The sequence below is a fragment of the Acomys minous genome (assembly GCF_964271855.1).
Source record: "Acomys minous genome assembly, chromosome: 13".
Classification (NCBI taxonomy): Eukaryota; Metazoa; Chordata; class Mammalia; order Rodentia; family Muridae; genus Acomys; species Acomys minous.
In genome coordinates, this window is record NC_140495.1 from 100969130 (window position 1) to 100983785 (window position 14656).

The following is a 14656-nucleotide window of genomic DNA, read 5'->3' on the forward strand; positions in this document are numbered from 1 at the left end:
AAACTCCTACTCTGATCTACCCAATGGACAGGACATTCTCCACAGTTACGTGGAGAGCGGGGACTGACTCTGACATGAACTCTGGTGCTCTTTATTTGACCACCTCCCCTTGGTGGGGAGGCCTGGTGGCACTCAGAGAAAGAATAAGCAGGCTACCAAAATGAGACTTGATAGCCTATGACCATATAGTGGGGGAGGAGGTCTCCCTCGGTCTTAGGTCATAGACCTAGGGGAGGGGAATAGGGTGAAAGTGGGAGGGAGGAAGGGAAGAACAGGAGGATACAAGTGATGGGACAACAATTAAGTTGTAATCTGAAGAAATTAATTAAATAAAAAAATTTACAAAAAAAGAATTTTCAAGACCGCCAGGTAAGGTAGTCAGCACAACCTTGATCCTAGCAAATGGAAGGCAGAGAGAATCATACTGGGCAGATCTTGTCATGAGTTCAAGGGCATGTGTACACATTTTCTTTGGGGAAGAAAAAAAAATTGTCCTGGCAGGAGAGGAGATAAAACTCACTGGGTGAGAGCAAACAAAATGGATCAAGTAGTTCAAGATCACAACGGAACCAGCGGACAAACAGTTTGCCTTTCTAACCTTGATGCTGTGGTAGGACTGGGTCCCTATGCATTAAAAAGAGGGAAATGGTCCATTGTCATGTGACAAAGGAAGATGCCTTCTTATTTTATGGGGTTTTCCTCTTCTCCCCAGATGGAAAAGTAGCTAACCAAGTGATACTGACTTCACTCTCAGGGGTGGCTGGTGGTGATGGTGGTGGACAGCAGTCCGAAGAGGTCAAATTGGGAAGAAATATGCCAAATTGATTGGAGCACAGTCTGCTTTGATGGCATTTGTGGAAGAAGTCAATAAGATGATCTGAGTCCAGATATTTTATTTAAAAAGGAACACAGAATAAAGATATGTTTTTTTAATCACCCTGCTTCCCATCCACAAGTAAGCTTCCTCTTGCCGGGCTGCTCTTTGTTCTAATGTAAGGTTTCACCAGGACTCACAGAAGCATGTACGGGAGATCCGTTCACTGTGGCCCACTCCTTCCTCTGAATGCAGAGGATGTTTGGCTGGTTCGGTGCCGTGGTTGGTCCTTCAGCCCTTCATTTTATTCAGAAAAGTCAAGTATTTCAGTGAATAAATCTAACTGCCCCCATGTCATTTCTTTCTTTCTTCTTTTTTTCACTTTGTTTCATGTTGGCTTGTTGGTTTTGGTTTTGGTTTTGGTTTTCAAGGCAAGGTTTCACCACACTGCCCTGGCTGCCCTGTCACTCACCCTATCGACAAAGCTGGCCTTGATCTCACAGAAATCTGTCTGCCTCCACCTTTGTGAGTGCTAGAATTAAAGCTGTGCACCACCATTGCCTGGACCCAGGTTATTTCTTTTTTTTTATTATACATTTGAAACAAAACTTCTCCCATGCCCAATTATATAAATGCTCAACATCACTTTTTTATTCTTTTCTTACTTATATAAGCATAATAAAATTTCAGGCAGTATTTCTAAAGGCAGGTGGTTTCTTTCTTTTCTTTCTTTCTTTCTTTTTTTTTTTTCTGGTAATGCCAAGTGAGATATGCAAATTGAAACTTTGAAACTCTTTAGTCTACCACTGATGGCAACAAAATGTCCCTCCTGGTCCTGATGGACAACTAGAGTCCAGGCCCCTTTTCTCCACAAATGCAACCTCCCCTAACTTGCAAACTCCGTGCTGTTTGTCTGCTTCCAGCAGCACAAGCAAGCTGTTCTGCTGATAACACAATTGCCTAGGATTTGCAGGAGAGATATTTTGTTCCCCAGACATTCACCATGAAGAGAATGTCTTAAAGATCCTTTCTTGGAAAAGTATGAACAGGGCCGTGCTTTCTTTTGTTTAAAAAAAAAGAAAGAAAGAAAGCAAAGTGAAATGATAAAGCATGTAGTGCTGAGCCCATGTAAATCTTGGTGACTGCGTAAATCCAGGGATACCAGGGAGAAACTATCTACATGATGAGCAAAGTAAACATTTACCACAGACTCATGTGAAAAGCTTTTCCAGTGTCAAGTTTCAATATCCTATAACAAAACCATATGCACAAACCATATTTTGTTGTAGATTTAGAGGGCAGTGATAGACAAAACCTTATTATATGGGAACATAGTAATTTGCATGCTATGGGGAAGTATCTAAAGTCACACCCAAAACTCTAAACAATATGAATAATAAGATCCAGAAGGATGTCTCGCCTTCCCAAACTAAGTTATAACACAACTTACAATCTTTAAAATATTAGAATCTAAGTTCTTATAGTATAGATAAGATATAATGGCAGAACTAGAAAGAGTGCAGATCAGAAAGGCTGGACTTGTTCCTAGGTGAATTACACCTTCAAGGGGCTAGTGAAGACAGATAAGTGACAACAAGGTTCTTTCACTGGTTGCGATTTTATTAGAGTGGCTGCAGAGGAGCAAGTGGTAGAGATCTTCTCTAGATACGCTTGCCTGCCCCAGAGTGCAGGACAGGAGGAGCAGGACAGAGGACCTGGGAGAAAAGACTGTCCACACAGGCTCAAGTTGTGCCAAGTAGAATGTCCTAGAAGGAGCTCGTGCTTTATTCTTTTGAAGGATGCTCCTTCACAATGCGATGTTGCTATGCCATAGACTGTGAGCTAGACATCAGCTTTTCTTGAAGGAAGCAATGCGCAGGACTATGGCAGCACCGACAGAGCCACATCACATGAGGGCCACCGAGGAGGGTCCTGGCTTTTGATTTGGACGTAGAAGAAGTCATAGGTTGAGAAAGGACCTTGGGCCCAAAAGAGGCAGAAACCTTGCACATTTCAAGACTAGCAACAGGCATTGTGTTCCTGTCTAAATGGGGACATTTGAACAAAAACGATAATTCTAAGAAAGTAGCTTTTGAACTAATGATTGTTATTCTTCAGTTTCACTGGATACACGGAGATGGAGATGGATGATATGTCCATGGATGGACATATGGGATGGAGAGATATGTCCATGATTAAGAACATTTTTCCCACTCTTCCAGAGGACCTGGGTTCAATTCCTGGCACCCACATGGAACCTCACACCATACCTGTACCTCTAGTTTCAGGAGATCTGATTCCCTCTTCTTGCCTCGGCTTCCATCAGCCATGCAAGTCATCCACAGACCCATATGCAGACAAAGCACTTTACACATAAAATACAATCTAAAAGTCAAAAAGGAAATAGTGAGCTCTTCCATAGGGTCAATTATCTTGAAAGAAAAAAAAAATAGTGGCTTTCTACAGTGGCCTTCAAATTTCTCCCATCTTCTCTTCTGCTGGTCAGTGTCTTATTACTGTGTTATTTTCGACATATTGATCATTAAATGTAAAGGGATGAATACACAGAGAGACATGACTGAGGCTGAGACAGATCATTGGTTAGGATCCTTTCATGTCCTACCACACTGGAATGTAAGGACTAAAATGTAACATACAGGCAGGCGGAATTTGTCCCCTGAGCTGTAGCAATTGCATGGGTCCCTTAGAACGCCATCAGTAGAGCATGGTTGCTTCCCAAAATCCTAAGAAAGTACTTCATTTTTCTAATATAATGTAGCCCCTTTAGCCTTCACTGGTTAGCACTTTTGCCCATGATTTTATAAAAAGCAAAACCTCTTATTACAGTTTACAAGCTGTGACCACCTTCCAGTGGGAGCTAAGGAGGAAGCTGTTAAGATCTCCCTCCTGCTAAGGCCTTGTCACCAGATGACATAGGTTCTGTTGTCGTGACTACAACCCACCCATGCACAGGTGCTCTCCCTGCCCCAAGGAGCTACCTGCCATCCACTGTATGGTGCTTGTCATGTTTGGTATCTTAGTTCAGCCTCAGAAAACTTTAAAGTCATTCCATTTTCTAAACAATAACAATTTACATCTTTAACATCCCAGACTTGTCTCTCAGGAATCTGTTATAGTTTACTTGTTCTTGGACATAGTAATCATACACACAAGCACATGCACACATATACATACATGCACACATACACACCATAGACAAATAAGTTTGGGTTAGAAAATATTGGACTACATAAAATTAAATACACTTCTAAACAGCATTACTTCATATAATGCTACTATAGATTGTCAACCTGAAAGAAATAAAATGATATTTTTTATACCAATAAAGAATATTTGGTCTTGTTTATAATGTCTCCTCTGGGACTAATGTTCCAAAAAAAAAGATATATGAGGAAACTGTCTTAGGTTTCAGAGAAAGCATGTCTTGACTCAGGAGTACAGGCATGAGAGGAGTCAAGCAAACAAGCCAAGAGAGCAGCAAGAAACAGAAAACAGAAGGCAGATCCTACAGGAAAGAATGCTGTGACAGCTCACTCATGGAATCTGGTGGCACAAAGAACACAACCGACTGTACCTGGCTGAGAAGAGGCGGGGAAGGCCAGGGTGGCCAGACAGTGCCACAGGACAGTGCCAGTGCCAGACAGAAAGGCAGAAGCATGCAGGCTGCTCCAGCTGCTGGTCCCCACCAGTGTCATCTTGGGGGGCATCGAGCTGAAGGAGATTTAGACAACAGTTGATTTATATTTCTGAAAATATCACACTTTTGTTGTCTCTTTATAGTTAGTTATTGTGTTGATTTTTCAACTTGTTATTCATTTATATACTTGCCAGCTAGCTCATGGCATCCTGTAATGCCATTCAAATCTACTCTTTGGTCTACAACAAATCAAAAAAAACAAAAAACAAAACAGGTTTGTGTGATTATTTTAGGCTTTCATTTTGAAAATGAATACATAAAACTCATATTTTCTTCTAGCTAGCTAACAATAACAAGGTCAAGTTTTATTTGTAGAATGTATGGATTCAAATTACAGGCTTTGCTGGTTAAAAAAAAAAACAACATAGTGAGAGATCCCCGGTGTTGTTTTAGTTGAAAACCATGGTAACATTTGGAATGCTCTATTGAAACACAAAAACTAATTTTTGTTCAGATCAACAAATATAACCACAGGAAGCAAACTATAATGGATTTTAATGATAAAATTAACTATAAGGCAGAGCAAGGAATCTTTCCTTTTACCAATACTGCCCTCTAGTGGGACAGTTGGGCTTTTAAATTCACTACATACCGGGAAGCACAGCCGCATGTTATATGCAGTTTTTCTTTGCCATCCTTGCAGCATAAATATAATGAGCTATTGATTATGCACATTAGCACTGCATTTCAATAAACTGTCTCATCCAAAATAGTGCATTGTGGGAGAATAATGGGCAACCCGCAACATATTTTAGCCACAATAGAGACCATAAGCCTAAAACATGTACAGTCAGGCCATCAGAAGAAGCACTGCTACATTATAACCATATTGATTTATTCTTCACACTGTCAATGGCAAGCAAAATAATGAGACTAAGCAATCTTTTAATGGTCTTCTGTTATTATAGCCTTTGGGGTGTGTGTGTGTGTGTGTGTGTGTGTAATCAGTTTATGAGGATGGATATCAAAAGACCTACTGTGAATTCTTGAAGGCAAATCTGATAACACCAAGCCAGCAGAAAAGAAAAATGGATCTTTGTTATCAATACCATAAGGGCCAGGTGTGGTAGCGCACGCCTTTAATCCCAGCACTTGGGAGGCAGAGGCAGGCGGATCGCTGTGAGTTCGAGGCCAGCCTGGTCTACAAAGTGACTCTAGGACAGCCAGGGCTACACAGAGAAACCCTGTCTTGAAAAACAAACAAACCAACCAAAAAAAGGACTGGATTAATGCAACTAAAAAACTACATCCTTCTATCTCACCCCCAAAGTGTCAGGTTCTCCAAAAATTTTAAGCTGCCTTGGGCCAGAAGGGAGGGGATATAGCCGCAGAAGAAAATACACAGACGTACACTGAGTTCATCAAGTTTTGGAAAGTGATGTGGTTAAACATGTGATGTTGGACTCTCCTTTTATGACTTCAGAAGTTACAGTTTAGGGGTGCAAATGGACTCCAATCTTTAGTTATAAGATATGCTCACCAAATTAATCACTACTTTAAAAAAAATCAGTGGACAGTGTGTATGCAAGTGTTTTCTGCGCTTTCCCTGCCCAGATCCTCATATGAGTCCCTTTACACCACTGGTTATGGGGAGCCAGCACGTCTAAGCCCATTTGCTAGCTCATATTCTATACTTCATAACTTAGAAAGGAAGTCTTCTTTTCATAGACAAGATTGTGAGCACCACGTGTCTGCAGCATACCTCGGATTCTCAACTTTGCTGACTGTTTGAGGTTATTCTTGTTTAGCTCGCTGTATTGCACAGAAAAGGAAATCCACCTTGTTTTCACACAAGACCACCCCTACCATCCTGCAAAAAGAGAAGTGAGCAATTGTTTGGCTAATTAGTACATTTCAGATTAGCACTAGGTACACAAGACGTTTCTGAACACATATGAAAGAATGTATAGAGTTTTTACCTTATTCATTTAAGAGCAAATATGAAAAGTACCTTAGAGAGGAACATTAGGTAATCAACAGCATTAGCACAGTGCCGAAATGTGCTTGGCCTGAAGCACCCCAAACAGTGCCAGATATCATGCTTAGTCAAACATTAAGGCAATGCTTGTAGTAAACATATTAAGTCAGGAAAAAAAATGGCGAGCAATTATCCCTAAAGGATAAGATGGTTTAAAAAAAAATCTTCATTTTCCTGAGGGACTTGATTTATTGTTTTTGGCTCTTACAAATAATTGTATCAGTTCACACAAGTCAGTAATTGTCTGGACCATCGCCTTTGTCAAATGATAGTTAAGAGAGTTTCCATAGGGGCATCTTTATCTTGAGCCATATACTATCCAATAGTACAGTATCCAGGGCTTAGTTATCATGGGTAAACTAAGTATCTACTTAACGGCTGACAAAGAGAACCACCACCAAAGTAAAAATGAAATCAGATGCATAACAACTGCTTTGAAATTTTCCCCTAAGTAAATTAACACTGTTCTCTATCTGAAAGCATATGTAATTCCGAATGCCATCACTGTAGTGTGCTTCAGGGAAGACTTCCTCCTCTTACTGTTTTATTTTATACTCACAAGAATGGAAGTTGAATCAAAGGACATTTCACAGTTTATTCATGCAGGCATATTAAGCATGTGAGAGGTTCAAACTTGTTACAAGAACACAGAGGAGTTTTAAAAGGGGAAACAAGAAAACAAATAACAAGGCGTCATCTTTTATTCTATTTCCTGGATTGTAACTTTTTTGGTTTGGTTTTTGGAAATAGGGTTTCTCTGTGCAGCTGTGGTTATCCTGTAATTCTCTCCATATAACCAGGCTAGCCCGTCCCCCAGGGATCTGCTTGATTCTGCCTCCTAAGTGCTTGGATTAGAGGTGTGCACCAACACACCTGGCTCAGAATATAACTCTTTAAGAGACCACATATGGAGCCAAGTAGCTGTGAGAAAGCTTGTTTGGTAAAGTGCTTGACTTACAGGTCCTAAGTTCAAGACCCTGAATCCACACATAATAAGGAAGGAAGGAAGGAGGGAAGGAGAGAAGAAGGGAAAGAATGAAAGAAGGAAGAAAGGGAGAAAGGAAGGAAGGAAACCACTGAGCATGACACCATGAGCTTGTATAGCTCTGAGGAGGCAGGGACAGGCAGGGGCAGGCAGGGGCAGGCAGATAACTGAGACTCATAAACCAGCCAGTCTGGCCTACTGGGGAGTCCCAGGCCAGTGAGAGGCCATGTCTTCAAAAAGGAAGCACACCCATCCACAGAATGTTACCTGAAGTTGTACTTTAGCTTTCAAATGTATGTGCGAGCACATGCATGCTCACCCCCACATACACGCTGATTTGGCACACATGGACACTCATACATTCACAATACACACACACACACACACACACACACACACACACACACACATTCCCTTTGTGTTTTCAAACGTTAGAGCTTACATGACACCTTTAGGGGTTTTTCCTGGAGGGAAATTCTAAGCACCACTTGAGCCTTGAAAGTGTGTGATGTTCTGAGGGTGGCCTTCAGGTGATGTCATACACACTGATACAGGAACCTGACTTCTGTGGGGTGTCAGTTGGAAGGTAAGTGGAACCAGGAGGATGTAACAGGCCATGGTAAAGAGGTTGCACGCCGTAAGGAGCCAAACCGACCTGATTCCCGAACCCCTCTGGCCGCAGCACTAACTCTCAACTCTACCCTGCAGGATATGAATGACTACCCTCCAGTGTTTAGCAAGCGCATCTACAAGGGCATGGTGGCTCCAGATGCGGTCAAGGGGACACCAATCACCACCGTTTATGCTGAAGATGCAGACCCTCCTGTAAGTAGAGACAATAGCCAATGCTCCGAGTTGAGTGAGAAAGTACCCAGTTCCCAAGAAAGCAGCTAAGGTCCTGAGGACCCCTTTCCCTTCCAGAGTTCTTGCTTAGCGCCTGCTCAGCAGCCAGCCATGTTTAATGTGACCACTGATCAAGTTAGACAGCCTAGGATATGCTTTTTTAGTTAGATTTCAAATGTTTACTATTTGTCAATTTATCTAGCATGAATGATGAACACACACGGAACTGTTTGCATTTGGAATCAGGCACCATCACGCAGGATCATTACTTCAGTTCAGTTTTGTATGAAGAAGGTTTCATGTTCATTCGTGCATTTCTGTTTTATTTATTTGTGGCCATTTTATGAGCAAATGCTAAAGCCAACATATGAAATATTTGTAAAAATACAAATCTCCATAACTCTTTCAAATGTATTTAGAAGATTTTTTTTCTTTAATTGTGTTGAGTGTTTACCTATTTCCGAGCATCCTAAATATCCAACCAAGATAGAGGGCTTTCCACTAAACCATTTTCACAAAAGAAGTGAAGAAATTTTTCCTTATTGTTGTTAAAGTATTACATTTGATATGACTTAAAAGTAACAAACACCAGTATAAAACACTCTGCATAAATATAAAGCACTCTTATAAATCCTACAAGGTATTCCATTTTTTTCCCTGTAGAATGTTGAGATTTATATTTTTGCTTTGAATGAACTCATAATGCTAATGGAGTCTAGAAAATGCAAATAAAACTTTAAGTGAGCTATTATTGAAAAGTCTAAAAAAATTAAAGTCTTAAATCATGTAAGCGACTTAAAAATACTTCTTAGTGCTAATATGTGTAGTATTTGTAAAACAATTTTTTAAATAAAAATAATCAATGGCAGTTATAACATGTCAGTTCCGGCAGCAACAAGCTGTATATGACGTATACTGTGAAAATAGAATGTGTTAACTTTGGAAGCAACCGTCTTTAGCTTAGCAGCACTTTGCCCGGAATGTTAAACCATTTCTGTAACTGACTTATCTATCATAGCTTGGGAAATAAGCAGAAGTGCATGTCTGTGAACACAGACACGCAGTAACAACAAGCACATGCTGCCTACGGTCAGCCGTGACCCGTGAACACACCAGTTTTTACTCTCAAGAAACTCACAATTGAACAAGATAGAACTACAGAGAGAAACAGACCACAGGACTGTTGTTGAATATTTATCAACTCCAGAGGTCCATTTCATGACCCAGCTATCCCCACCACCCCCCACCCCCCAACACACACACACAAATAATCAAGACAGGTTTATAGATTTATTTGAACAGCTCTAGCACAATGACTGGCCAGGTACAATTTGACTAATATTCTTGGGGGGGGGGGGTGTCGAGATAGGGCTTCTTTGTGTAACAGAGCCTTGGCTGTCCTGGCGTCAAACTCAAAAATTCACCTGCCTCTGCTTCCTGAGTACTGGGATTACCGCACCCCGGGCTCTTTTTTTTTTTTTTTTAATTTATTCATATTATATCTCAATGGTTATCCCCTCCCTTGTATCCTCCCATTCCTCCCTTCCTCCCATTTTCCCCTTACTCCCATCCCCTATAACTGTGACTGAGGGGGACCTCCTCCCCCTTTATATGCTCATAGGGTATCAAGTCTCTTCTTGGTAGCCTGCTATCCTTCCTCTGAGTGTCACCAAGTCTCCCCATGCAGGGGACGTGGTCAAACATGAGGCGCCAGGGTACGTGTGGAAGTCAGACCCCACTCTCCACTCAACCGTGGAGAATGTCCTGTCCATTGGCTAGATCTGGGTAGGGGTTTGAAAACTAATGTTCTAAGTTAGTCTAGCTGTCTCCCAGTTGCATTTCCCAAGTAACTCGCCAATAAGTCATCCTGTCTGGGCGGGGTCTGCTCCATCAGGCCATGTCTTCTTTCTCCATCTTCTCTCTCTCTCTCTCTCTCTCTCTCTCTCTCTCTCTCTCTCTCTCTCTCTCTCTCTCACTCACTCTCTCTCCCCTCTCCACTTCTTCTGCCCTCCTTGCCCCTGCCTGAGACCCCCAGCCCAGTAACTGAAGCTCCGTCTACTTCTATTCTACCCAGCTACAGCCCACAGCCTTTCCTTATTTTAGCCAAGCAAAGAATATTGGGGATCAAAGTCTACACAGCATCATCCAGTGTGCTTGAGAATCTACTCCTCTGGATAGCAACCAGATCATGGTGGGGTGGGCAGAATTTAGCATTTCAATACATAGCAGCACCAGACCAACCACTCACCCCAACCCCTGCACCCCGACCCCACCCCACCCCACCCCCGCAGCAGAGTACAATTAATTGAGAATTTGAGATTGGAAGTGATGAGTGGCCACATGGTTCAGTTCTTCTGGATGGAATGCTCAGCGTCTTAGTACACTAGCTCTTGGCACGTGTGACTTTAGTACCTGGTGATCAGATTATTTCCATGAGGGTGAGAAATGATTTCTTGGTCAATGGTCCACTCTATTAAGCTAGTGTTCCTAGAAGAAGTCTTTGATTTAAACCATTAAAGTTGTTTTTAAAAACTTTCCCAGGTTCACAATTCTGTGGTAGAAAGCTTTAGTTTGCGTCGTCAGTTGTTTAGTGATTATTGAAATAGCTGATGATTGACCATGGTGGTGGTGGTGGTGATGATGATGATGATGATGATGATGATGATGATGATAGCAGCTTTCCAGCAAGTAAAATATGGACTCAGCTCATCCCATTGGGTGAGCATGCTGGCTTCAGCTGCTACATTTATGTACACATTTCTGTTTGAGTTTCCACTCTTGAAACATTGGCAGTGTTTCAAGGTAGCTGTTATTCAGAGTTGAGCTTTTTGATTATTGCTACAACTTTTCTCCCTTGAGTTCAGATGTCTAGAGTTCGGCTGCATCCATATCCGTGCAAAATAGTAACCCAGTTCTAAGGAATTTTTCTGACGGCAAGTGCTGTATACATAATTTTAAAATATCATAACTGAATTTTGTTCTTATACTTTGATGTGGGTTTCATAAACTCATATATTTTTCCAGAAATGCTTATCAATGCTTTCTTCTCTTTTATTGTTCAGATGTCCACTTACCAGTAGATAATAATTTTAATTTGCCATGCTGTGGGGTTTTTGCTTATCTCTTCCAGCACTTGAGGCTATTACTGCCTAACATGATACTAAATGTTTATTTGGTGACCTCTGTTCTAAACTAAATTGTAAGGCCTTTAATAGTAGGAAACTTATTTCAACATTTCTATTCTCACATCTTAGTTGAATCCATAATAATCAGCTGTAAAAATTTGCATAATGGAATAGATAGCTAAAGTCATGTTTATTTGTATGCTCTTCTGTGTTGGCAAGTTATTGAGATCCTCAGAAATTTGGCTATATGTGGTATTAGGAAAACTTGCTGGCTCCATGCCTCAGTTAGATCACCAAAGGAGTGAAGTTTAAGGAAGACACATATTTATGCTTAGCACAGCTTCTGATCCATCCTGTTTTAAATATTACTGCTATTCAAAAATTACTTTTATGTTTAGAGACAACATCTTGTGTGAGACATCCTATTTTATTTGAGGAATGTGAGAACCACGTATTTTCAACTATAAAGCAGTCCCAGCAAACCCTTTGAAGTATCCAATGCCGAGGTTGAGTGCAGCCTCAGAGCCAGAGAGAACACTATTTCTGAATATAAATTAAAAATTATAAAGTGCACGTTGTGCAAAATTAAAGTGCTCTGGAGGGAGGAGCAATCTTCCAGGACTCTAACACCATTGAGATTTTCTCTTCCACTCTGCTGAGATGCCAGGGTTGACATGGTATGCTAACACGGAATTGAGGAAGTGATGGATCACTGAAGGAAAAAAAACACAAACTGTTAACCTTTTCTTTCTGCTCGCTAGGGACTTCTCACTTCAAAATTTCACAAAACAGAACTCTATGAGCAATTTCCATCAGCGTATCTTGATTCTTTTTGAAACTGCAGGTCAAACTCTATACTATGGAAATCTGTTGGTAGGCAGGATGCAGAATAGTGCCTTCCATCAACACTCAGCCATGGGACGAATGAGGTCTGTAAGTGACGTGGGCTCTTCACCCATTTAGGAGCCCATGGAAGCATGCCCCCTCAGCGAAATCTTCCCTTTTGTGTACTTAGGATTGATTAGATTCTTGTTAAATGAGGCATTAACCACAACAGGCTTAACATAGGTAACTCACAGGATTGCCTATTTTCAAACAAATACATGGTTTTAGGGAATTATGAAACATCTCCATGAGAAAGATTACAAACTATCAACAGTACTTGACTTAAAAAATCCATTCCTAAGCAGTAACTATTCTTACAATATTTTTTTCAGAAGGAATAATGAGGCAGCAATCACCAGGATGACATTTTATATCTTTCTATGCGTACTTGAGACTTAGCAATGCAGGATTCAGACATGCCACCAATGAGTATTTTGTGGAGCATTTGTACAGATGTCCTTAACAGCCATCCTCACCACTCAGGGCATCTCAGCTGATCTCTACAAAGGGAGGGAAAGAGATGTCCATTTACCTTGTGTTTTATTAAAATGCTGTGATGTCACCAGGAATGCCAGCTGACTGTGGTCCTGTTGGAAAGCTTCCCTACCATTCTGCAGCATGTTATAGCCGGCGAGTTCACAAGAGAAGTAATCTCATTTTGATCCGCAACTTGCAACTTACTTGCTCTGTATGCAACGCTGAAAGCTGTCTCTCAACCCAGAATGTTAGAAAATTGTGCTCTTACCTCCAGTTAGCGTGCTCATCTGTTTCTTTTCCTTTGGTATCTCTACTGATCTATTTTTCATCGCTCTTCATTTTTTCCAGCATGTGTGGTAGCACTGCATTGATTCAAGTTATTTCCTGCTTGGCAGCAGAAACTATTAACTACACAGTATAGAGCATGCGGGATGCATAGCTCAAGGGTTCTTTCCTTCACAGTAAAGCTGGCCAGAGATGCAGTCGTGGTCTACTTGTTCCATGAATGGCTTGTAAACAGCGGTGACATGGCCCAGGCCCATGTCTCTTTGGTCTCAGACACTTACTTAACTAGGTGGAAAGAACAGCATGAAACAGAAGGGACTTTTAAATGACACCGGGTATAGTTAGATTTGAAAGCAAAAAATGAGAACACAAGGAAGGTTTTATGAGACAGGTAAATATGGATAATGTTTGGAAATGAGTATCAGTGCATTTTAAGTATCTGTCACTTATGGCCTCTCTGGCACTTACATTATGTTATGTACTATTATAATAATATGTTATAGGTAAAGTGTCATGAGCCATAAGTTGCTAAAAACAATTATATGGTTATTATTACTTGTGATCAATACTAGAATTAATTTTCAGATGCAAATATCTCTGGTCTTATTTAGAAGCTGTTGAGCTTACCAAGGTTAAAAGGACATCTGTTTATTTTTATTTGAGAATATGTTTTTCATATAATATATTCACGTAACAGTTATCTTCCCTCTTGGACTCCCCAAATTTTCCCTACCTCTCTGTCCTTCCAACTCTATTCCTTCTCTCTCTCTCTCTCTCTCTCTCTCTCTCTCTCTCTCTCTCTCTCTCTTTCTCTCTCTCCCTCTCTCTCTCTCTCTCTCTCTCTCTCTCTCTCTCTCTCTCTGTCTCTCTCTCTCTCTGTCTCTCTCTCACTCTCATTCTGTCTCTCCCGCCCCTAATAAACAAACAGGCAGATAAAACAAAACAAATGAAATAGATAAATAAAAAGCACAAGGGAAACAAAACACACAGGAACACACACAATTGAAATATCAATGGTCAAACATAACATACATGCGAAAGACCAGTCAGGTAAAAATCGCCCAACAAAGCAATGATCTCAAAAGTCTCCGAAACTAACACACTGAGTTCAGTTTGTGTTGGCCATCTACTGCTGGACACAGGCCTGGCCTTGAGTGTGGTTTGTACACCCAGTGAGACTCTATTGGGGAAACTATTTTTCTTTTGCAAGTGGTTGCCAGTTGGAGCTAGCTTCTTGGATACGGATGAGAGTTCATGTTCACTTGCCCCTGTCAGCACTGGGACCCTATCTGGCCTTGAGCTGTGCAGGCAGGCCTTGTGCAGATCGCAACGGTTTCTGTGGCTTCATGTGTATTTCAGTGCTGTTGCATCTAGAAGCCCCTGTTTTCTCAGCATCATCCATCACCTGTGGCTCTTAACAATCTTTCTGTTTCCTCTTCTGCAGAGAGATTGGATGACCACATCTCACTTAGCACTGAACGTCCCAAGGTCTCTCATTCTCAGCACAAGGTCCAGTTGTGAGTCACTGAATTACTGTCTACTGCCA

The 14656-nt window shown here is 41.1% G+C and overlaps 1 protein-coding gene across 1 annotated transcript in view; it reads left to right on the plus strand.

The window, feature by feature from the left end:
• Nucleotides 1-14656, plus strand: part of PCDH15 (protocadherin related 15) — a gene marked incomplete at its 3' end in the record, with an annotated part of 1334501 nt that overhangs the window by 1167137 nt on the left and 152708 nt on the right. The window contains exon 24 of the mRNA XM_084754693.1: nucleotides 8204-8320. Coding sequence (XP_084610819.1) covers nucleotides 8204-8320 — 117 coding nt within the window. The remainder of the gene's footprint in view (nucleotides 1-8203; nucleotides 8321-14656) is intronic.